The sequence below is a fragment of the Mobula hypostoma genome, chromosome X2, assembly GCF_963921235.1.
Source record: "Mobula hypostoma chromosome X2, sMobHyp1.1, whole genome shotgun sequence".
In the NCBI taxonomy this organism is placed as follows: domain Eukaryota; kingdom Metazoa; phylum Chordata; class Chondrichthyes; order Myliobatiformes; family Myliobatidae; genus Mobula; species Mobula hypostoma.
In genome coordinates, this window is record NC_086129.1 from 35,820,053 (window position 1) to 35,846,442 (window position 26,390).

Here is a 26,390-nt window from a genome sequence, read left to right on the forward strand (position 1 = left end):
GGGATCTAGAGCAAAATATTGCTGGAGAAGCTCAGCTGTCAGGCAGCATCTGTGGATGGAAATGCACCAACTGCATTTCAGGTTGAGGCCCTTCATATGGACTGAAACATCAGGGGAAATAGCCAGCATAAAAGAGGTGAGAAGGGGTAAAGCAAAAGCTGGCAAGATGATAACTGGAGCCAACAACAGGCCACACATTATAGGAAAGAATAGAACTAGGGGACATTGCCTCAAGATTCAGGGGAGAAGATTTAGGATGGAGATGAGGAGAAACTGCTTTTCCCAGAGAGTAGTGAATCTGTGGAATTCTCTGCCCAGGGAAGCAGTTGAGGCTTCTTCACTAAATATATTTAAGATACAGTTAGATAGATTTTTACATAGTAGGGGAATTAAGGGTTATGGGGAAAAGGCAGGTAGATGGAGCTGAGTTTACGGACAGATCAGCTGTGATCTTATTGAATGGCAGGGCAGGCTCGATGGGCCGGATGGCCTACTCCTGCTCCTATTTCTTGTGTTCTTAAGAAAGTGCAGCACCATTTCTCTGTCCCCTTCCGTTTGCATCTGCCCACCACACCTCCTTCATTTGGTTCCACGTGTGGAAATGTACTTGTGTTAACAAAATGGCAAAATGGAACCTGTGTTGTACCAGAGTAGTTTGCTAATGGTGTTTGTGTAACATTATGTCGATGGACCTTGAGTATACGACAAACTACAGAAAGATAAACAGATGCATTACTGGAAGAGAATGCCAAGTACACTGCTTGAACATGCAAACAGAATACACCCTGACCATGAACATTTGTGTATAAAGGACTATTTTATAAAGGATTTGTGTATTCTGTCTGTTTTTCGAAGCCATCACTAGCTCTTGTACAGTCCTAGTTTTCCCTTGCAGCAAGTAAAATATAAGCACTTATGATTGATCCATGCAGAGTCCTGATGAAGGGTCTCAGCCTGAAACATCGACTGCACCTCTTCCTAGAGATGCTGCCTGGCCTGCTGCGTTCACCAGCAACTTTTTATGTGTGTTGCTTGAATTTCCAGCATCTGCAGAATTCCTGTTGTCAGAGTTAATTGTTGCTTGTTATAAGACATAGCAAAAAGGTGCTCAACCAATTCACCTTCCAGTCTGTCCTGATTTCCACTCTTCCCGTCTCACTTGTCTATTTCCATAGATGCTGCCTGGCCTGCTGTGCATTCCCAGCAGTTAGTATTTTGCTACAGGAGGGTTTATTGAGACATGTGGCACATATCTGTACATTGTAATGGAGTTATAATGCAAAGATTTTACTCCCTCACATTGTGGGATGAATGTAAGATTTAAATAAATTCTAAATTCTGTAAGTTATCATGAAATGAAAAACTTTTGTACCCGGTTTGATCTCTTGCCTCCTCCTGTAGATCAGATGGTTATGAAGAATGGGAGATGGTAGAGACTACATACTAGAATAAAGCTGGTTTCAATGAACAATGAGAGAAAAAATGAAATATCAAAGCAAACTAAGCAATAATATAAAAGAGGACACCAAAAGTTTTTTCAGATATCCACTCTCGCCTCTTTATACTGTGTATATCAGATCATGGAAAATGATGCTGGAGAGGTAGTAATGGAGGACAAAGAAATGGCAAACAAGTTTAATAAGTATTTTGTGTCAGCCTTCATTGTGGAAGATATCAGCAGTATGCCAGAAATTCAAGACTGTCAGGGAAAAACATCTCTTAAGGAGAAGGTGCTTGGGAAGCTGAAAGGTCTGAAGGTAGATAAGTTACCTGGGCCAGATGGACTACACCCCAGGGTTCTGAAAGAGATAGCTAAAGAGATTGTGGAGGCATTAGTAATTAATCTTTCAAGAATCACTAGATTCTAGAATGGTTCTGGACAACAGGAAAATTGTAAATGCCACCCCACTGTTTAAGGGAGGGAGGCAAAAGGAAGGAAATTATAGGCCAGTTAGCCAGACTTCAATGGCTGGGAAGATGTTAAGTCCATTAAGAATGAGGTTTTGGGATACTTGGAGGTGCATGATGAAAATGGGCAAAGTCAGCGTGGTTTCCTTTAGGGGAAATCTTGCCTGACAAATCTGTTGGAATTCTTTGAGGAAATAACAGGCGGGATAGACTAAGGAGTCAGTGGATGTTGTTTACTTGGATTATCAGAAGCCCTTTAAAAAGGTGCCACACATGAGGCTGTTTGACAAGAGCCCATGGTATTACAGGAAAGGTACTAACAGATAGGAGATTGGCTGATTGACAGAAGGCAAAAATTGAGAATAAACAAGGCCTTTTCTGGTTGGCTGCCAGTGACCTGCAGGAGTTGGTGTTGGGAGCGTCTGTTTACATGTTCAAAGTACACATGTCACTATATACAACCATGAGATTCATTTTCTTGTGGGCATACTCAATAAATCCATTAACCATAATAGAATCAATGAAACACTGCACCAAGTGGGTGTATAACCAGTGTGCAAAAGACAACCAACTGTGCAAATATAAAAAGAAAGAAATAATAAACAAATATCAAGAACTTGAGGTGGAGTGCATGAAAGTGAGTCTATAGATTGTTAGAACATTTCAGTGATGCGATAAGTTATTCTCTTTGGTTCAGAAGCAAAATAGTTCAGTGGCAATAACTTTCTGAACCTAGTGGTACGAGTCCTGAAGCTCCTGTACCATGTTCCTGACAGCAGCAGTGAGAAGATAGCATGAGCTAGGTGTTGGGGTCCCTAATGATGGATGCTACTTTCCTGTAACAGCACTCTGTGTAGATGTGCTCAATGACGGGGAGGACTTTACCGTGATGGACTGGGACATATCCGTTACTTTTTATAGGATTTTCCATTCAAGAGCATTGGTGTTTCCATACTAGGCTGTGATGCAGCCAGTCAATATACTCTCCACTACACATCTATAGAAGTTTGTCAAAGTTTTAGATGTCATGCCGAACCTTCACAAACTCCTAAGGAAATAGAGGTGCTGCTGCTTCGTAAATGCAGTTATGTGCTAGGCCCAGGACAGGTCATCCAAGCTAATGAGGAATTTAAAGTTACTGACCCTCTCCACCTCTGATAAGGACTGGCTCATGGACTTCTTGTTTCCTCCTCGTGAAGTCAATAATCAGCTTCTTGGTCTTGCTGACATTGAGTAAGAGGTTGTTATTGTGGCACCACTCAGCCAGATTTTCAGTCTCTCTCCTATATGCTCTCCGTCACACATCCATAGAAGTTTGTCAAAGTTTAGATGTCACACCGAATCTTTGCAAACTCTCAAATAGTGACGTTGCCGTGCTTGCTTTGTAATTGCACTTGTGTACTGGCCCAATACAGGTCCTCTGAAATGATAACATCAAGGAATTTAAAATTGCTGACCTTATCCCTCTGTCATTGATTTGGATGATGGAATTAATGGTTTTGTAGCCAAGTTTGTGGATGATACAAAAATAGGTGGAGGGGCAGGTAGTTTTGAAGCTGGGAATCTACAAAGGGATATAGCCAGATTAGGAGAATGGGCAAAGAAGTGGCAGGTGGAATTCAGTATTGGGAAGTGTACGGTCATGCAGTTTGGTAGAAAGAATAAAGGTGTAGACTATTTTTCTAAATGGGGAGAAAATTCAGAAATCAGAGGTGCAAAGGAACTTGGAAGTCCTCATACAAGATTCCCTAAAGGTTAATTTGCAGGTTGAGTCGGTATTAAGGAAGGCAAATGCAATATAAAAGCAAGGATGCAATGCTGAGGCTTTATAAGACATGGGTCAGACCGTAATTGGGAGTATTGTGAAGAGTTTTGGGCCCCCTTATCTAAGAAAAGATGTGTGGCGTAGGAGAGTCCAAAGGAGGTTCACAAGAATTATCCCAGGAATGAAAGGGTCGATGTATCAGGAGTGTTTGATAGCTCTGGGCTAGTACTTAAGTTTAGAAGAATGACTGGGGGTGGAGAGGTGGAATCTCAAAACCTATCAAATATTGAAAGACTGGCAGAGTGGACATTGAGAGGATGTTTCGTATAGTGGGGAAGTCTAGGACCAGCAGGCACAGCTTCAGGAGGATATCCCTTTAGAACCGATGAGAAGGAATTTCTTTATTAACTGGGACCTATTTGGAATGTGGGAACTGGAGCACATGGAGGAAACCCACACGCTCATGGAAGGACATACAAACTTCTTACAGATGGCAACATCCCAAGCTATAATAGCATCTGGCTAACTGTTACACTACAGTGGTGCCCCAGCAGAGGTTGATAGGCACTTGATTAGCAATGACATCAAGGTTATGAAGGCATGAGAATGGAGTTAAGAGGGATAATAAATCAGCCATGATGGAGTGGCAAAGCAGACAAGATGGGGCAATTGGCCTAATTGCGCTCCTACAGTGTGTTATGGAACAGCACAGGCCCTCAGGTCCAATTTTACAGATGAAAATAACAATGAAGGCATCTTCATTCAAATTTCAGATATTCAATTCAAAGAGTAAACAGAGGTCAACACTTCCAAGAGTCTTGAGTTCTTAAAATTTGATTTATTATTTTTTTCTTCCACTAAAATATAACCATCCAAAATGTTCATATTATCCCAATGATGAGTATACAGAACTGTAGAGAGAGAGCCTCAAACAGCAGCATGAAACAAATTACACAGTTTCAGTCATCATAACAAGATTCCGAAGGGCAAAAGCCTTTCCAATGCTAACCATCCCTTTTTCTCATCAATGACATAAAATACAGACAGGATAACAGCATTGATCCCTTTCAGCTCATGGACCAGACAGAAGTCACCCTTTCATGTAGGATGAAATTCACATCAGCTTCTTTCAAACATCTGCCATTGGCAATTTTGATCACTGAAGCGCTTTATTCAGATTTAGTTTTGCCAGCTGGTCAAGAGAAATGAAAGGGATATTTCTGATATTTATTAAATACTTTATGGCTGAATTTTGTGTGACTACTAATAGTCTACAGAGGCAATTGACTAATAATCTGGATATCAATTTCAGTCTTATCTGTGGGATATCCAGGAAACCCTTTACATTTAGGGGCTTGAAAGAGTTTGGATAAGGTTATCCAAAATTAGGACTGAGAAATAGTACTAGGAATTCAAAGTGCACAAAGAATACAAGGTGGCTGCCTTTCAGATGGTAGCAAGTAGGTTCTTCCCTGTAAATTCCACTCTTTTCATCTTGATCAGGAAACTGCTGCTGAAGCATACACAGAGCTTGAAGGATAGAGCAGAAACTAATACTGGACACATTCCCCGAAGAGGAACTATTATTCAATCAAACACCATGCCAATGTTCAAGACATTTTGATTGCTTCTCGTTTGAAATGGCCCAGCTCCATGTCAAATTCTTCTATAAATACTTCAATGCCTTGTCCTTTATAATGTTTCTTTTGAGAATGAATTATTTTCACGTGACAATCACATTAGCTCTTTCTCTTCAACCTGTTCTCAATTGACTTATTGCACTATTTATCCATTTTCTGTGGCTGATAGTTTTCAGTTTTCATATCATTCAAACCTAGTTCCTCATTTTGTTCAAACGTGCGCTCATATTTCTCTATCGTCATTTGTGGATCAGGATCAGGGGCATACAAATTCTAGTGAAAGAAAAACAAGCAAACATTAGAAATGACAAAAAAAAATTAAATTTTTCCAAGTCTCTAGGATTCTCCGCCATGCATTCTCTCTTCTGCCATCAGTCTCTTAAATCAAGTACCTCAAGTTGTTACTGCAAAAGATCCACTGTCTAGATTTGGCACCTTGCTTATTCATTGAAAGGATGATATTGAGTATAGTAGCACGAGGTTCAGTCAGAGATCTAGCCTACTGGTCCAGATACAAAAGTTTCAACCCTACCATGATTCTTCTACCATCCGGAAGATGGCACCAGCGAACAACGCTACCACCGGCGACATTCTCCAGATGGTCTATGAAACTGTTTCTTTCACTTCTTTTATGTCTTCTTTTTCTTTCAAATGTGGTTCTGGTATTGGTGAAGCCTGTGACCTACACTTTAATGGTGTGTTTTCGGGCCAATTGAGTGATCTGGCACTTTACTATCTCCGAGAAAGTTCTGGGAGGCAAGCAGCCTCGAGGGCAAGGAGCTTAGAGAGCCGATGATCAACTCCATTTCTCACCGATCTAAGCATTCATGAAGATTGAAAACATAGAGGCAAGTGCGAAATGCGAGTGAGAGTTCAGCACCATCTACCAGCCTCTCGTTTGTTGCTGCCGGAGGAAGGTATCTGCGTGACAGTCTTGCTCTCCCACTCGTTCACTGCTCCCAAGGGAAGGCCCTGTGTTTAAGTGGTCGCTCGCTCTCTCTCAATGCCGTCGGAGGATGCTACCGAAGTTCTGGGTCTGTGGTTTGTGGATTGGACTAATGAACACTGAGCTGAACTGAATATGGACTCTTTCGATTTTGTTTTATTTTCTGTGTTTTCGCTCATTCATTCTTGTTGCTGTTTGCGCAATTCGTTTTTTTTGCACATGGGGGGGGAATGTCCTTGTTGCCACTTGCGCGGTTTTTTTTCCACACGTGAGAGGGTGATGTTCTTGTTGCCATTTCAGTGATTTGTTTTTCTGCACGTGGGGGCATCATGTCCATGTTACCATTTGTGAGATTTGTTTTTTTTTTGCACATGGGGGGGTGATGTTTTTGTTGCCATTTGCGCGATTTGTTTGTTTTTGCGCTGGGGGGGTTGATTTATTTCTTTGAGTGGGTTCCATGGATTTCTATGTTTTGGGGCTGTCTGTGGGAAGATGAATCTCAGGATTGTATACTCATACATAGTTTGATAATAAATGTACTTTGAATCTTTGGATATTTTAGGGAAATTAAATTTAGGTAATTGAATGAAGTTAAAATTTGGTACTGTCTCAGAAATAGTAAGCAGGAATTGACTGAGTTGCCATTAAGAAACACTATCTGGTTCATTAATGCCCCTTGAGGGAAGGAACCCTGTATCTTACCTTGTCTAGCCTGTGCATGACTCCAGACCCAGTAAGATGGTTGATACGCAATTCAGGAGCAATTAAAGGATATTAATAGCAATACCAGTATTTTATGCCACGTCCAGGTAGAGAATAAATGAAAAAGGTATGCACATTATGACACTGGTTAGTCTGTAAATAGTGACAGTTAAGTATTCTGGTTTATTCACACTAGCAAAAGAAAAACTTAACACCCTATTGGGGAGACTTGGTCTAGAGCAAATTCAGCTTTTGCTGAATCTTAACAACAAAAATCCATTTCTGTCATGGACATAGGCCAAAATGGCCTCCTTCAGTGCTGTAATTTTTCCACGAGCTTAATTAGAGGGAAGTCACCATTTGTTTTTTCATTCTCAAGATTAGTTTACTGTCATATATATCAGACTGCAATTAATTTCTGCTCACATGAAGCTCAAAATAAACAGTATACAGTGCTAAGCACAATTAATGATGGTGTATCATTGAAGCTACTGCATTAGTACTTGCCTGGAGATAACTGTTCCCAGCCGGGTCGTTAAGAATAAGATGGGCTTCTTTTTTACCCAACATAATCTGAAAGTGGAAAATTAAAATTAAAATCGTAATTCTGTGGCATGTTTAATGAAAGCACATTTATCAAAATGGTCCAAAAAAATGTATTTAGCCTACAGAGGGTTTCTTTGTACGCAGCTACAGCTACCAGATTCTCTCACTTCAAGATGTTCTTTGCTTGGCTATCCATTGTCCAAGAACAGCAAGTCTTGTACACATTATATTGCTAGTATTAGGAACATAGTTTACATCAAGTCCAACCATGAGGAAAAGTGCAAACTTTTAGGTCACCACAGTTACTCCACATTATAAAACATTATTTTTAGGCAAAGCAATCATTGGACTTCAGTGTGATAACAGTTTTCAGTGTAGTCAGTGTACCCAAAATACCGCTCACATCAAGATGCAGTGAAGCATTACTAACATCAAATAAAATGCAATTTTATAGTAAAATTCTGTTATGAAGCCTATTCCAATTACACAAAATTGGATACCTACACCATTAGTTTACTTGAAAAATGATCTTTGTTTGAAAATACAAAATTTAGTAATCAAGAACTTTTTTTACCTCATCCAACTTGGATGCAAATTCTTTAAGTTTTGCAGATCTTTCAGGATCATTGCTGTCTCCAATAAAAAATGGGTTCTTTGTCACAATCTAACAAAGGAGAAAAGTCTTTATTCAGCGTTTCAGCAATCAAAAATTATATTAGTTGCTAATAAAACAGAAAATAATTCACACATTAACTTACAGCTTTTCCATTTGCTCCCATGTTCTTGCTGATCAATGCCTTAATCGGTCAGTGCTTCATTACCAATCAAGCAAGAGTGCTAGAATCCTAATGTTCTAGTTTCCTCTCCCACCAAAAGATTACATTGCGTGTCAACAGTGTTAAAACACCTCCAACAGACGTCTGTGAACAGACTGCTTTTCTGCCATCATTTAAGCATTCATAACACTGCTTCTGATAACTGAACATGAACTTACAGTAAATAAAGGGTATGGATGAGGTGAATGGTCAGTCTTTTTTCCCCCAGAATCTAAAGGGCACTAGATTAAGTTGAGGGGGAGAGGGAGATTTAAAGGGAGCTGAAGGGCAAGATTCTCCTACACACTGGGAAGTAGGTATACAGTATGGAACAAATTGCCAGAGGAAGTGGGAGAGGCAGGTACATTTACATGGCACTGGGATGGTAAATGGATAGGAATGATAAAGAAATGAAGCCAAATGGGACTAGCTCAGGCAGGCACATTGGTCATAATGGACAAGTTGGACCAAATGGCCTGCTTCCATTTTGTATAACTAATTCAAACCCAGGGCATACTCAAATATAAGATTTTTAACAGTTCTACTGCTTCATTTAGATGAGGTAATCAGTTTTTTTTTTAAAGCCAAGACCTTGACATTGCAGCCTTCTAATACAAATACTAGACAATCTTATCACATTCTGAGTTTGCATTCTGAAGCTTAAAACTGAAATCAATTTGAGAAATATCAGTTGACCAATATAAGGGCAACCTAACATCACAAGAAAAAAAATTATTTGGCTTAATGATCAACCCACTATTACAATTTTAAAAAGGAACACGGCAAAAACAACAATTGGAAAATAATAAAAAACTAGAAATACAATGCTATTTGATGTTTTAAATAGACCATAAAATCAGAACCAACATTGCTTCTACTATATGCTTCTGAAAATTTCTACATTTTATAAGTTCCTGTAGTACTTTGTTTCATAAATTCCAAACATTTCTCAGTGAAAACATCTTTCCTGCTGTTGCTTCCCATTAATTTTTTACTTTCCATTTTTGATTACAATCCTAATTTTCTTTTGGAACTGTATGAGGGGAAGAGCAAAAGCAAAAAAAAATTGATTTTTTTTTCCTTCCTCAAATGATGCAGTACAAGGACCAACAATAACTTGTGTTCTTACACGTCTTAGCACTTTGCACCTGACTGTTGGTGAGATTACAAAAACATTTTTTACCAATTCTTTTACATCTGCCAGCAGTCCTTCCAAGGTTGTAAACTTTCCTCCAAGGATTCCCATTCCAAGTTCAAATTCCAGCTCTGGAATAGCAACAGAGCAGGTTTCAGACTGCAAAAAAAAACACCACGATATAATTAAAAGCATGGCCACTAAAAGCACAGGTCATTTGCTAATATCATTTACGAAAGTTTCTGCATTCATATCAACCGCAAGTGTAACACCATAAACCAGGTTACAATCAAATGCAGGAATGTTGACTATGTGACATAAAATCTCATTGTCTAAGTACTCTACTCTAACCAGTAGTACTAAGATGAGGCTGTACCTTGAGCAGGTCTCTGGTCATGTCAGAGGGGTCTGTAATCCATAGAGTAATTTTTGTACCCAAAGGCTCAGTAGCTCCTCCTGACTTTACCTATGATTAAGAAAATATTACAATAAATGAGGCTGTACAATTTTGGTCATTCAGGCTATTTACTAAAATGTGCAACACAATGAATAATGGGTGCAAGTATTGTAACACAAGTCACTTAATATGCAGAAGGTAATCAGTTTTTCCTCACCTTTTAACCAAAAGACATAAAAAAAAACACTTGTATCAACCCACCTGGCATCCACAAGATAAACTGAATCTTACTGACCAAATTAGGATCATTCTAGCTTATAGGACCAGAACATCAGCCGTCCTTGACAGCTTTTGCCCACATGCTAATAATCTATAATACTACTCAATATCCATTTTGTGGTCTGATACATTGATAGTTGCTCTTGGAACTGCACTTGTGCAAGGATAACATTGGAGTCATATACAGGTCCAGGATAAAGGAAGTGTATTTTTATTATAGTTTCATCATTGAACATGCAAAACTGTAACTCTCTCAAAATTTAAAAGTATAAGTGTATGGATGGTGAAAGAACAGGCACCCATAATAATCATTAATGATTTAGTCCAGACCTGCTTTATCAGAAGCCATAAGCAAAATCACTACTCTCCACTTGACTGTGGATTGGCTTTTGGAGAGGAAAAATAAAAAGGAAGCCAATTTCATCACAAAACAATAAACAAGACTGGGGAAAATGAATCTTCACTTATTAATGTCATTATAACACTATTCTCCAAACTGAAACTTTTTAAAAAATATTATTCCAACCAACATAATTACCTCATTGGTCCGATGTCCACATGCTTCGCAGTTTGTTGCCATGATTATCACTTCCTTGAAGTGTGGGATCTCTGGAAGCTTTTGGTAAAGGAAGCCACTGACCAGACTCCAGATTAGGACTTTATTCCAAACCCAGTACAATGTGACATAGAAGCATAGAAAATAGGTGCAGCAGTAGGCCATTTGGCCCTTCGAGCCTGCACCGCCATTCAGTATGATCATGGCTGATCATCCAACTCAGAACCCTGTACCTGCCTTCCCTCCATACCCCCTGATCCCTTTAGCCACAAGGGCCATATCTAACTCCCTCTTAAATATAGTCAATGAACTGGCCTCAACTGTTTCCTGTGGCAGAGAATTCCACAGATTCACCACTCTCTGTGTGAAGAAGTTTTTCCTAATCTCGGTCCTAAAAGGCTTCCCCTTTATCCTCAAACAGTGACCCCTCGTTCTGGACTTCCCCAACATCGGGAACAATCTTCCTGCATCTAGCCTGTCCAATCCTTTAGGATTTTATACGTTTCAATAAGATCCCCCCTCAATCTTCTAAATTCCAACAAATATAAGCTTAGTCGATCCAGTCTTACATCATATGAAAGTCCTGTCATCCCAGGAATCAATCTGGTGAACCTTCTTTGTACTCCTTCTACGACAAGGATGTCTTTCCTCAGATTAGGGGACTACAAGACAAACAGGGGGTGTGCCATGCTGGTACTACAAGACTCTTTCCACAGATTGTGACAAAATATTGAAGTAATTCATTCCTACTATGTATATATTTGAAATATTGACAGGTGAATTTTGAAGATCTCAGTTTCTGACAACATCAAAAGTATTTGGGAGGTAAAGCTGATTACTGGTGCTCTCCCTTTTGCTGTAGGCTACAACAGGTTTGATGCATGAATAGCTAAGCCATTACAAATCCAACCAAGCATGCAGACATTACTTTTCAGCTGATCTTAAATACATCAAAAATGTGAAAGTGCTGTGACCAATAACCATCTTCTTCCAAAGATCAAGCACCTTAAAAAGAGAACTCTCAGTTCTTGATAATGTGGGACAAACTGAATTCTTCTTTGATAAACATACTTTCAAATGTTCACCTTTTAAAGATTAACCCATCTTTACTATTTCTCATACTGACTGATTTCAGAATCCAGTTTATTATCACTGGTGTGAAACTTGTTGTTATGCAGCACCAATAAATTGCAATACATAATGAAAAACTAAATTAAAATATATATTAAAAAAGTTAAATTAAATAATGCAAAAATAGAAATTTTTAAAAAGTAGTGAGGTAGTGTTCATCGGTTCACTGTCCATTCAGAAACCTGATGGCAGAGGGGAAGAAGCTGTTCCTGAATCATCGAGTGTATGCCTTCAGGCTCCTGCACCTCGTTCATAATGGTAGCACGTCCTGCGTGACGGGGGTCCTTAGTGATGGATGCCACCTTCTTGAGGTACTGCTCCTTGAAAGTGTCCTGAATGTTGGAAAGGCTAGTGCTCACGATGGAGTTGACTGAGTTCACAACTTTCTGCAGCTTCTTTCAACCCTGTGCAGTGCCTTCCCCTCCCCCATACTGGATGTTGATGCAGAATGCTCTCCACGGTACATCTGTAGATATTTGCACATTTCTTTGGTGACATACCAGATCTCCTCAAACTATGAATGAAATATAGCCACTGTTGTACCTTCTTTGTAACTGCATCATTATGTTAGGTCCAGGACAGATCCTCAGATATACTGACATCCAGGAACTTGAAATAGCTCACTCTCTCCACTACCAATCCCTCTATGAGGACTGGCGCATGTTCCCTCGTCTTACCGTTCTGAAGTCCACAATCAATTCTTTGGTCTTACTGACGTTGAGTGCAAGGTTGCTGCTGTGACACCACACAACCAACTAAACTCTCTTGTTCCTGTACTACTCCTTATCACCATCTAAAATTCTGCCAACAATGGATGTGCCATCAGCATATTTATAGACAGCATTTGAGCTGTGTCTAGCCACAGTCATGGATCTGGAGAGTAGAGCAGTGGGCTAACATCCAGTGTTCATTATCAGCAATGTGGAGATGTTATTTCTGATCTACACAGGCTGTGGTTTTCCAGTGAGGAAGTTGAGGATCCAGTTGCAGAGGGAGGTACAAAGGCCCAGGTTTTGGAGCTTTTTGATCAGAACTGTAGTAATGATTGTGTTAAACCTTAAGCTGTAGTCAACAAACAGCAGCCTGACGCAAGCATTAATATTGTCCAGGTGATCCAAGGCGATTTCAAGTGGTTCCAGACTGTTGCATTATTTCCAATGCATTCAAATGATTCAATCTTTAAACAGGCCTCATTTCTCCCCTCCCAATGATCTTTCAAATTAAGTCAAAGCATATTATACAACGATGTATAATTTATCTCTGGACATTTTTGTTATTTACTTTAACAAATAAGGAATGAGTAAATGAACAACAGAAACCAGATGAATCTTAGACTGAATTTCCTTTATGCCGTACTTACTGAGTCTCATTAATCATGATGTACAGTTGGTATACACCCCCAAAACAATGGTAAATAATTTTTCTTTGCCAAAGTTATGTCTTGCTCATCATTCCAAATACCAACACCACCACCTGATTGCCATTGAGGATTAGTTACAGTTTTCCAGCAATCAGGGTTAGACTATGCATTTGGTTTGTTACTGGTAGCACCTTGACAAGTTCAACCATTTGGCCTTTGAATGGAATGATATTAAATAAATGAAAAATACAACATAACATACAGTCTGCCCATTACTCTCCTTGGATATCTGCCCATATTTGAAGCTACTGTAGATATTCAAAGTGGCTGTTAGAAGTAATTTCCTGAAGCATTTCAGGCCTTTCAAAAACAGAAATAATTTCTCACTATAAAACAAACATAGCTGTTCAGTGGACATACACCTGTGTTCACTATCATGTCTATATTTTAATCACAGACCTGTGCTCACAAATATTGTAAATGCCAGCAAACAATGAAAGTGTGCAGAAAAGATCTGTCTCAAATCGATACTTTCAAATAGTCTCAGTTTGTGTAAAGAAGCAAAGTTCTGGGAGAAAACAAGAAACAAAGGCGCTGACACCACTCATCAACTGCAATAAGTAGATGACAGAAAATGTCAAAGGAATTCTTGTTGAAGCACGTAATCCAAAAAGTTCGGCTTCCTCTATCTGTTAAAGGATACGTACTAGCTTCATATTTGTTTCAGCAGGCGCATTACATTCTGGGCAGTTGGTAGGAAATTGCAGCACCTATATGAAAAAGTAAAAATGTCTTAATTTAACAATGTAATTTCCCTTCTTTCTTTACCTCTGCCAAAAGACTACTTCATAATTTCTTCTGATGATGGTTGAGCAGTCCATTTCAGTATGAAGATCACACATCCCACATCTAGTTAGCAAAGACAAAGCTAAAACAAAAATGTCAATTCACTCCTAACATTTGCCTCATTTATTTATAGCACATTTTTATAGCAGTGTGTCAACAATTACAAATTGACAAGTGGCTTGTACTGTGGTCTCAGGACTATCAGGATTTTGGATTCTTTCAGTCTTTCGCAATGGATTTTATTTCCTTCGCACAACTGTTACTGCCCTTGACTAAAAAAAATAAAAGTATTAGCTTCATATGTACATCAAAAATACAGTGAAATGCATCGTTGGCATCAATGACCAACACAGTCTAAGGACTGTGCTGGGGGAAGACTGCAAGTATTAACATGCTTCCAGCACCAACACAGCATGCCCACACTTACTAACCCTAATCTGTGCATCTTTGGAATGTGCCAAAGCACCCGGAGGAAAATTACATGGTCACAGGGGGAATGTACAAACTCCTTAGACAGCAGCATGGATTCAACCCCAATCGCTGCGCTAACTGCTACACTACCATGACATCCCTTGTACATTGAGGACCAAGACTCAAGGAATTTCTTATGTTTGACCTTGATGCCGGAAAATACTTTCAAGTCAAGATACTGCATGTCATCAATGGCACCGATACACAATGTGGTTTTTGCACTCGTTTTTCACTTGTATAACACATTGGTTTCAGAGGGATGGACAAAGCAGCCTTGCTGAGCTTTGCAGTAAATAGTAACAGCAATCATCCAAGTTGTTTTGTTTGACTTTCTAGTTGCAGAACATGTAATTCTAATTTATTCCATTATGCTCTTGAGTCTGTGCCTTCAGATTTGAATGAAAATTCACTGAAGAATGCCCAATCACTAACCTGCTTCTCTGGGCAGTATTTTTGTTGGTAGTTCAATTACAGTTTCAGGGACTGGAAACTTAATTTCTAAACTCTTATTAACAAAGAATTAGGTATATGTACAGGGGATAGATCGAACTCCAGAGTACAAGAAGCACCACACCAACGTATCAGCTGAAAGGAACAAGAAATTTTTGGATATCAATCCCCATTTTTAGAGCCAATCTGTAATAAACCAAGTCATTCATGTCTCATGGGGACAGTGGGAAATTTCCAATACAAGAAAATTATCAGTTTAACAGGTCAGATTGTTCTTATTTTGAAGTCTTCACAAACATACTTACTTCATTCCTCAAATCTTCTTGGATATTTTCAGTCTCCTCCTGTGTCCATTCCTGGAAGGAGATCAAACCGAATTTTAAAAAATCCTAGAAAACCAGGCTTCATTTTTGTTGTGTTTATTTTTCATGGGTTGCTCCAGTTCAACTGCATCACCAAGCTACGGTGCTCAATGGTCCCACTCAAACTGACTGCCAAGCAATTAAAAATTTAGTCCAGGTTGACTTCCCCAACAAGAGGAAGTTTCATCTGGCCTCTGTTCAAGTCCCTCAACAAACAGCTTTGAAAATTCATCTCTGACCCCAAGGCCCACAGAAAAAAAACCCATCTTTTTCAAAGCCATTGCACTGCCATTAGTCCCACAAGTTCAAGCCAACAGACTGAAACTAACTATAATCAGTACTTCAGAGTTAATCTATGAAATCAGCAAACGGGATAAAGCCAGGTGAATGTACTTGGTTCTCAGACTATCTGTGCTCTCACTGAATGGTGGAACAGGTTCAATGGACTGATTGACATTCTTGTTTTATACTTATTACTGTGAAATTTATGAATCAAATTCTGTAGAGTTTTTATTTTAATCAAAATTATGATGACATAATAGCCAACAGAATCATGGAAATAGGAGCAGGAAAAGGCCATCTGGCCATTTGAAGCTACTCCATCATTTGTTAAAACCATGAAATGTATGCAGCATAGGAATGTTTTAACCAAACTTTGCAATACTAGTGACGTAACTGTTTTCTAGTAAATCCCTCTACTACTTTTATGTTCCTGCTCATGAGATTTTTAGCAGGTGAGCTTATTTGTATAGTACTTTCCAAACACAAGGCAGTTCAAAGTGCTTTACATAGAACAAGATATAAAAATCAAGCATCAAATTTCAGAATATATAGGAGAATAAAATCGCACAGAAAGTAGGATAAATAGAAGTTACAGTGCAGGAAATTCTAATTAAAAGCTACACCAAAAAGAAAAGTTTTAAGCCCCAATTTAAGGGAGCTTAAAGTTGGGGCAGATTTCAGATCCTCTGGAAGATTATTCCAGATATATGGAGCATAGTACTGAAAGCTGCTTCACCATGTTTAGTTTTGACCCTGGGGATGGTAAGCAGACCTGCCCTAGATGACCCGAGAGCTCAGGAAGATTCATAATGCAGCAAAAGATCAGAGATATATCTTGGCCCTAGACCATTAAGTGCTTTATAAACCAGTAGTAACATTTTAAAAAGTCAATCACCTGATAGACAGGAAGCCAGTATAGCAAAGTGAAAACTGGAATGATATGTTCTACTTTCTTGGGTCTTAATGAGAACTCTAGCAGCAGTGTTCTGAATGAGCTCCAGCTGTCTAATGGACTTTTTACAGAGACCCGTGAAAATGCCATTACAGTAGTCAAGCCTACTAAAAATAAATGTATGGATGTGTTTTTCTAGATCTTGCTGAGACATAAGCCCTTTAACTCTTGCTATATTTTTAAGATGGTAGTAGGCTGACTTTACAATTGTCTTAATGTAGCAGTTAAAATTCAAGTCGGAGTTCATCCCAACACTAAGGTTTCTGGCTTAGTTTGTGGTCTATAATGACAGGGATTCTAAGTAAGCACTGACTTAATTGTTCTTTGACACCAAAAAAAATTATTCCAGTTTTTTCTTTGTTTAACTGGAGGAAATTTTGGCTCATCCAATCAGTGATTTGTTCAATAGTTTTTTTATAGTGATTAGTGGGACCATAGTCACTTGATAACACATACAAATCTGAGTGTCATCTGTGTAATTAAGATTTTTAGTTATCTATTAGTGTGTATCCTTGTCTCCTTCTGTAATTTGATGCTTGCATTACATTTCTCACACATTATACATGGGATACAATGCTTTCTATTTATTCATTTAAAAATTGGGAAAAGATGGGCAAGTATCATGAATGATATACATAGGCAGAAATCCATCAGTGAACTTTCAGGCTGGAGCTTCATTAATGTACAGACATTTTCCAATATTTTCAGCCAAACCCAGTGCAGCTGAAGGACCCTTCCATAATGAGCCCAAGTTTAACTGTTCTAATAGAAATCTGAGAATTAAATTTGAGAACTGTCACAAAATCTTCTCAGTCAGATTGGTCAATCAAATTTTCTTCTATTGTGTGTTATTTTTGCTGCTATAAGTATTCCTTTAAATAATTGCCCAAGTTTTCTTGAATTAATTTTACTAGGATTACTGGGATGTGGTATCATTTGGAAGGTCACCAATTATTGCCCACTTCCAGTCCCCCAAACAGAGTAAAGATTTAAAATGACTATTCCATATAGAGATTAAACAGACCCTAACAATTTAACTCACACACCTGTGGCAATGTGCCTACCTGCAAACCCAACATACTGTCCTGTTTAGCATTTCGCTTGTAATGAGTAATCATTAAGGCTTCATCTTTCTGAGGGGCATATGGATTTTCAACGAAGCTGTTTCCAGATGGATCGTCAATAACCTGTACAGCATAACAATAAAGTAAATGCAACAGAAAATCTGTTATTGTTGGTGTTTATCACATGTTGCACTGCAATCTACATCTTTCTTATTCATTCTGATCTTCAACCAGCTACGGTAATACTGCCCGACTTTCAATCACAATCTTTAATAATGCATTCCACTGTCACCATTAAGATAAATTACTGTGCTATATCCCAAATTAAATATGGAAGATTAGTGATTACAGTCCTTAAGCACATGAAGTGTCTACTTCTAAAAACCATCTCCTATCCTCTTATCAATATACCAAATCAACCCAATTTCCAACAAAAATCAGTGGCACCAAATGTTTTAAGACTTTTTCCATCTGCAGGATTTAAATATACAGTAAAATTCAATTAACCTGGCACACTCAGGATTTTGGTGCTAGACTGATTCGATTTTACGAGCATTCCTCAGTATCACACTTGGTCAAATACTGATGACATCAAGAGCCATTTCTCATCACTTCTGGAATTCAGGTGTTTTTGTCCATGCTTGGAGCAAGACTGTAGTCACCTCTGGAGCCAAGTGGTTCCAGCAAAACACCAATTGAGCATCAACACCGCTCATTAGCATTGTAACTTTTTTAATAATACCCCCCATTTTTCTGTTAATTGAAAACATAACATGGTAACTATCCAGATTGAACTCATTTTTTATATAAGACAGGATACCCAGCTACGTAATATACTAAAATGCCAAATTTAGACCACTGTCTTCAGCTCTGCAACTAAATGATGAATGTAAACAGCAAACAGATTCCCAGAGGATACCCTACACACTTAAAATCATTCAATCTTAACACCTATTCTACCTTTAACAAATGTGTGGTGCTTCATCGATGCTTCCTGAAAATCATACACTACACCACAGATCCTTTCTTCATCCATCATCTGCTGTATTATCACTAACTCTTGCCCTCACCAGGTTTCTCAATCATCTGGATAATATACCATCAGCGTCAAAACAAACCTGTGCATTAGTTCATGCAGTAGTCAGCAGGCTTTCAACCTGTAGCAGGATTGCTACAACTAAGTGATCAGAGAAGTTCACTCCTTAAGAACATGGTGCCCTGCAGATAGTGCCATAGCTATCACTAATAATCTTCCATGATTTATTTGTATTACATGTAAAAGGAGCAATCAAATTATTTCCCAATAGCAAAATGAGGAATCTAACAGACTCCCCGTGAAAGAATATCAGCAGTCCATCACAAGAAGGTAGCAAATTATTTACCAGTGTGAATGCAGTCTCAAGTTCCTTCAGCTTTTTTAGTTTCTCAATAAATTCCTCAACCTTAGAAGCCACAACAGGATCAGTTGCCTGCAATTGATAGAGGTACATGGATAAAAAAAATATTTCATGAGGTCACATTCTTGAATGAGATTGCATAATATAGGTCAAGTCTAAATGTTGGGACGTTTACAGTTGGCCCAAGTCTGGATTACTAGTTTCTTGGGACTCCACAAGCTTTTTACTTGAGAGTCAATCTCCCCCCCTCATTTCTAGCCCCCATTCTCTTTCCAGAATGCTTCAATATCTCTAATTTATTCACATTGTTCTAAATACCAAATCCCTAAATATTCTAGCTCCTCTTGAACTCTATGCACTCATCCTATGAATACTTCATTGAGCATCAACATAGGTTGGAATTAAGGCTCAAGGCAGTCTTTCTTATACTAACTTTTCTCCATAGCTTCAAAACAGCATTCCTCCTTCCCAAGCATCACACGCTTCTACAATAACCCAAATTTTTACTTTTAAAAAATCATTTCTGCCAATAGTGAATGTTCAGCTAGTTGTCCAAATGATGGAAGTTTTGATCAAGCAGATGAGAAGCAGAGATTCATTTTACTCAAGTTTCTTGGATTCAGATTTTAAACTGGTTCTAAAAAGGCCAAAGGCATGAAGAATAAGAAAAAACCGTAACACAAAAGCAGTTACCTTCCTTGCAGGCTGGTTTTGCTCTAAACCCCCAACCGCTCTGTCAATCAAACCCTCAATAGTAGAAAGAGCTGCAGCAACAAGAATAGCTTGGTGTAAGTACTAGCTTTTCAGTTTGTTAGAAAGTGAATCAATATCTTCAAGACAACAGTCACTATTACACATTCATCACAACCTACATACAAATGTGATCCTTGGAAGTCCTTAATTTTATAGGCTGGTATAGCCAACTGCAAATCATAATCTCTGAACAGGGAACATTGAACAATATGCATACAACTTTAGAAAAGGAGTAACAGCTCCACTTCGATTTATTTATAACAGATTTTCACATGATTGCTGTTAGAAGGAATTAAAACCTAATACTCCAAACCTTTACCATTGTCATTTGCTAACATCTGCTTGCTTTGCTTCAAGCAGCTGTGACTGCCTGTGGAACCTGGCATGCTAGTAAACAGTCTAATTGGAGTCTTGTTTAACCCCAGTGGACAATGCTCACAGACTGCAGTGCAAAATATGAACTCTAGTGGTCTATTCTCTAATAGTATTCATTTATGATGATTCAGCAATTGAGGAAAAAGTACAGCAAAAAAAATAAACTGCCAGAAGAAAGATGAAAGAAATCAGTGCATCAAGCAGCATCTCTGGAAGTATAGGATCCCAGAGACCCTGCAACAGAACTGAGGGTGTAAAAAGATCAGCAATATATAGGAGAGGGAGGTGTGAGAGAATGGTAGGTGATGGATGGAACAAGATGAAGGGGTAGGGGTGAAGGAGAAGGGAGAGGTTTGATGGGCAAATAGAGCCAGGTGGAGAAGGGTGATGAGTCTAGGTGACGAGGAGGGAGGGACAGAAAAGGTGAACAAAGGAGAAAGCTAGGGTGAACTGGTGGAAGTAGGAAAAGAACACGTGGGTGTATGGATTGCAAAATTCAACATTCATGCTATTGAACTGTCAGCTCCCCAAGCAGAATAAGGAGGAAAAAAAAATCAGTGGAAGAAGAGCTCAACATCCTATCAATGAAGTGTGGGTGCAAGGGTACAATGGTGAGGCCTCTGCTGAGCACTGACTGCTCAGCATCAAGAGTGAGAGGTCATGGGAGATGGTGAAGACAATGACAGGGGTTGGAACTGAGATGAATTGTGGGGTCAGAAAGCAGAGAGAGGTGTCAAGGTCAAGTGTGTTGTTGGGGATGGGATACGAGATCAGAGATCAGAGATGATGGGGCAAGGTAACTTTGGAGAGACTGGCAAGTGGTGGGATGTGCAGAAGTTGAGTGCCTAGACCTGGAGCCAGTGGGAAAGTGAGGAGGTACACATGGTAAACGTATAGGAACTGCTTCTCTACACAGCATACCTTCCAATTATAGTTACAACCCTCTACACTTTATTAGTCATGAGCTTATGTTTCTGTCAAAGGAGTATCCCAATACATGGAGAGTGCACATCCTGCCCCCCAGTCCTTACATTCCATTTTCAACCAAAATCAAAAAAATGTTGGAAGCTTTCAGCAGGTCAAAAGCATCTGTGGAATGAGAAATGGAGCCAATATATTTCACAGTGAAGACCCTTAACAAGTATGACCAGCATTTTCTATTTTTACTTCAGATTTCCAGCACCAGCAGTTTCAATTGGATTTTCATCCTAATAAACCAAACGTTTTCACTCTACACTCTGCAATCTTGTCTTCATTAAGCCTCTCAATTGTGATGCAGGATTTCAACAATACCTCTACCCCCTCAGATGCTGCTCAACCCAGAGTTTCTCCAGCAGATTGTCTTTCAACTCACGTTTTTCGAAAGCAATCATTCCTGATACTTCCAACAAATAACTAAGGTCAGGCATCATAGTGGTCAAATTCTTTTGCACTTCAGTTTTGGAACTAGTTATAGGCACCACAACCTAATGGTACACTTACCTCCTTTCTGCGTAAATGGTGGAATCTCAAAGTCAAGTTCAGGAATTTTGGTCGTTGCACTGTCCGCTTTCACAACCTCGCGATTCAGGTCCTTTGGAACATAGAGTCAAACAAGATTAATGATACACCGGATTAAGTTTGAAGATGCAATTAAAAGATGGGTTAATAAATATCAACATGGCAACTTTTTCCCGTAACATCTGATTCTCAGTACCAGAACATATGGCTGCTTATGGCACCGTTATTAGATCTCAGCCTAAACAACAAGAATTGGTAGGTTATTCAACTTCAGACACCACACCTCTGTGGTTAAGAAGGCGTACAGTGTATTGGCCTTCATTAATCGTGGAATTGAATTCAGGAGCCAAGAGGTAATGTTGCAGCTATATAGGACCCTGGTCAGACCCCACTTGGAGTACTGTGCTCAGATCTGGTCGCCTCACTACAGGAAGGATGTGGAAGCCATAGAAAGGGTGCAGAGGAGATTTACAAGGATGTTGCCTGGATTGGAGAGCATGCCTTATGAGAACAGGTTGAGTAAACTCAGCCTTTTCTCCTTGGAGCGACGGAGGATGAGAGGTGACCTGATAGAGGTGTATAAGATGATGACAGGCATTGATCGTGTGGATAGTCAGAGGCCTTTTCCCAGGACTGAAATGGTTGCCACAAGAGGACACAGGTCTAAGGTGCTGGGGAGTAGGTACAGAGGAGATATCAGGGGTAAGTTTTTTTACTCAGAGAGTGGTGAGTGCATGGAATGGGCTGCCGGCAACAGTGGTGGAGGCGGATATGATAGGGTCTTTTAAGAGACTTTTCGATAGGTTCATGGAGCTTAGTAAAATAGAGGGCTATAGGTAAGCCTAATAATTTCTAAGGTAGGGACATGTTCGGCACAACTTTCCGGGCCGAAGGGCCTGTATTGTGCTGTAGGCTTTCTATGTTTACAAGTACATCACCTTTCCTCAATAATCATTGAAACTGCTTAAGGGATTAAAAAAAAAAATGAAATCACTGCTCAGCAATCAGAGAACAGTCTGATATTTATCCTCTGGTCCCAAACCAATTTCGTACAACTTCCACCCAGCACACAAACCACGAACCAAACCCAAAATATGACTCACCACATCATCAGTAACAATTATTTATCCTGTACAGGAAATCCTGCAAACACCTCAAAATGTTCCAATGGTGTGGTGACTTACTTACTTTCTGCCCTTTATGCCGCTGGCATTTAGGACAGCAATGAAGATCCTCCATCTATGGTGGTGTTCAGGGCTTCCTTCATTATGTCAGTAGCTTCCTCTCAGTTTTCACTACTGTCAGTCACGCAAATCCTGGGTGGAGGCTCAGGAATACCGTCTCACTCAGATGTAAAAGGATTCTTCATTGCTGTTTCCGTAACAATTTTCTTTTTAAACCAGTCAGGGTTGTTAGCCCTGAGCTGAACCCCTGAACCTGGAGGACCAGTATTAGTCTGGCCTCTACCCTTTGCCCTGTTTGGCATGGGTGACTATATCAAGAGCCAAAGTATAAAGTCCTGACTCCAGACAACATAGCTCGCCGGGTCATCAAGTCATGCAAGCATCCAACCCATGACAAGGATGTAGCTCTCTTGGAGGAATGGTGCGGTGAATCAAATCAAAAAATTTGACAACAGACCAGGTCAAGAAATATTAGGGCAAGTGACCTAAAATTCAGAAAGACACATAAAAAACAAAAGGAACTTCAGCAACGGAACTTGTGAGGGAGTCAGGGGTAAAGTCAGATGGTGCTGTGTAGGTTTTAGCAATGGCAATAAGCTTCAGCAAAGGGGAAGGGAAATAACAGTGTCCATATAAACAGATCCACATCTCCAGCTGAAATTCCAGTCCATCCCAAATGAAAGGTACTGGAGTGTCAGGAGAGGAGGATATTGTGATCAACTACATTCTTCTCAACCTGCAGCCTTTGGATGCCAGCTTAACTTTAATCACAGTTACACTGAACAGCTTGTGTTTGAAAATCATGGCAAAGCAAACGTGCTTGGAAAGACGTAAACCTGGTCTAGCTGAAAAATGACAACTCATTCAGGGAATGGAGGAAAAAATTAAGTTTGAAGACAGAGCAGCAGTTTACATGACAGGGATCGAGATTGTTTTGGTGGTGGGGGGGGGGAAAGAAGTGTGATAATTGCAGACAAAGGAGTGAGAAATAGCACCAAAGAGAGAAAATAACTAGCAAACAGACAGAGGTCCGGAGACGGTCTGCGTGGGGGTTGGAGGACTGTGTGGATGGGTGGGAGAAAGGGAAGAAACTTATTTTGCTGTTATTCTACAAACGCGATGAGTATGCTGTTGTTGTCGGAATGTGTGACAACACTTCTGCACTTCCCCTACTGCATCCTTTTCTGTACTACCTCTGAAAAGGACATCAAACTGACACCAGGGCTAAAGTAATATAAACACTGATGAATTGGTGGAAGAGTCTAGGATTGTTCATGAGAGGCTCACCCGTCTGGAAGAAACATGGACTGTGTAGCGTACTCCCTGTTCCTGGATCTTCCCAGCTGACTGGATCTCATTGTTCACCCAACCACAGTTGTCACAGGCGAATGAACTAACAATAATCTCTCTGAAGAATGGAATTTTAGTCAACAGCAACCTGGTTATCCCCTTTAACATGAGAACAAAAGTAGAAGGGAATTATCAATGCCTACCATCCAGCATACAAAAAAAAGGATAAAAGGCATGAAACTCTTAAGATGAATCATCCAATACAGTTATAAAATTACAATTAATGTGATGATTTCCAAAAAAAAAGTAAGCAACAAACTGCACTTCCTGCTGCACTCAGTTGTAAAATAAAATTTATCTAAAAACAATGAGCAGGAGGGAAGAGGAAGTATAACTTGTCAACAGAAATACTTCAGCCTGTAAAAAGTATTTACATTTTAAATAGTGCTACGATTCACAGCCCACAGTAGTATTTATAAGGTGGCTTAGCTTCATCCAACAGAAGAGACATTTTTGGCTTGTACGGTATTAAATAGTTCCCCATTTTAACAACATTCCCCACAGAGACAAGAAACAGAATTAAGCAGGAGTGAACATCTGCAGTCTGCAACTTCCTCCTCAATCACAACACCTCAGCACTTCACGTTCCCAAAAACCCATCTTCAATATCAACCCGACAATATTCCCCAAAACACCCAAGATCCTAAACTTATTCTCTATAATCCCAATAGCCACTTCCATACAACTCCCACCTTGTACCTTATCCCTAACCCCCTTCCCCCACCCTAGACCTCGGTTCCCACGCCCTATCCCGTAACCGCCTACCCCGTTCCCCCAGCCTTCTTCCCCACCCGTCGACTAGTACCTTCACCAAAGCTCAGAACCATAATCCTCACGCCTCCCCCACCTCGGCCTTCTTCCAACCCATTATCACCCTCTCCACAAACAAGAGACAATCTGCAGATGCTGGAAATCCAAGCAACACACACAGAAGGCTGGAAGAACTCAGCATCAAGGCAGCATTTATGGAGAAGAGTACAGTCGGTATTTCGGGCCGAAACGTCGACTGTACTCTTTTCTATAGATGCTCCCTGGCCTGCTGAGTTCCTCCAGCATTTTTGTGTGTGTGCGTGTGTGTCACTCTCCTCCCACCGTCACTTCCTTTTCCAGCCCAGACTCACATTCTGGTAGCAATTCATGCACAAGCTCTCAATTTGAGTCGGGCCGAAATCCTCCGAATCTTCAGCACTCAGATCCGGAAAAACCGGCCCATTTCCTTGGCCGTTCTCATTGCAGCTCAGCGCCATCTCCCCGGCCTCGGTCACGTTCAGCAGCTCCGCCAATCAGTTCAGCAAGGAACTAAGGGCACAAGCAAGAGTTTCCCCTCCACCTCGCACTGACTCCCGTTACTGCCTCCCTGCTGGAGGACCAATCTCTTCCAGACTTGCAGTAATATTTTGATATTGCACATGATTGGGGGAGGGGGAAGTAAATGCAGAAATATCTACCTTGAGGGCAAAGGTGCAATGCAGAGTAATTTTTAAATGGAATGGTATTAAAGTTCAGAGAGACTGGTGAATATTGAAAGTTAGCTTATGGGTCAGCATTTCAGAAAGCAAATGTTATTGGCCTTCATTGCAAGAGTATTTGAGTGCAAGAGTAAAGACATCTCACTGAAATTATATAGAGCCAGAGAACTCAACCAGAATATTATGTATAGCTTTGATCTCCCTCATGTACTTGGGATAGGGGGAGTACATGAAGGCACACCAGACTGATTTTAAGGCAATGGGATTTTGATATGAGGGGAGATTAAACAGAATAGACCTCTGTTTTATAATGTGATCGTGTTGTTACAAAATTATATGGCTTGAAACAATGCATGCAGGGAAGATATTTCTCTAACATAAAATGAAAAGGTAAATACTGATAATACTCTGGCCACAATTGGAAAATACAAACAAATTTAACTTTTTCCCCCCAACAGTGTCTTTGACCTGAAATGTTAGCTTTTTTTTGCCTTTCAACAAAAGCCTAGCCTGCAGTGTGGCCTTTCTGCCTTTATTGTAGACTTCCAGCCTCTACAATTTTTTTTAAATTACGAATATTTTCCCTGGTTCTACTGTCTAGAAACTGGGGTCATCATATCAAAATAAGGCATTGATCATTAAGATGTTTTTACACCTAGAAGCTAGTGCCTCCTGGAATTTACTACCTTTTGAGCATTTGGAAGGCACAGTTGCTGAGCACATTCAAGACAGATCAACACAGTTTTGGATATTAT

The 26,390-nt window shown here is 39.8% G+C and overlaps 1 protein-coding gene across 1 annotated transcript; it reads right to left on the reverse strand.

Annotated features, from left to right (window-relative positions):
* Positions 1-4,491: 4,491 nt before the first annotated feature.
* On the reverse strand, positions 4,492-25,460 carry zpr1 (ZPR1 zinc finger). Its single transcript, XM_063038202.1, has 14 exons — positions 25,288-25,460; positions 24,104-24,265; positions 21,615-21,705; positions 19,698-19,768; positions 18,990-19,076; positions 17,608-17,730; positions 15,253-15,303; positions 13,884-13,950; positions 10,672-10,742; positions 9,834-9,923; positions 9,506-9,616; positions 8,082-8,171; positions 7,469-7,534; positions 4,492-5,586 (listed from the first exon to the last, which is right to left on the reverse strand). Exons 1-14 carry the CDS (start codon positions 25,411-25,413, stop codon positions 5,455-5,457), a joined length of 1,338 nt encoding a protein of 445 aa, XP_062894272.1. The 5' UTR covers positions 25,414-25,460; the 3' UTR covers positions 4,492-5,454.
* Positions 25,461-26,390: the final 930 nt, after the last annotated feature.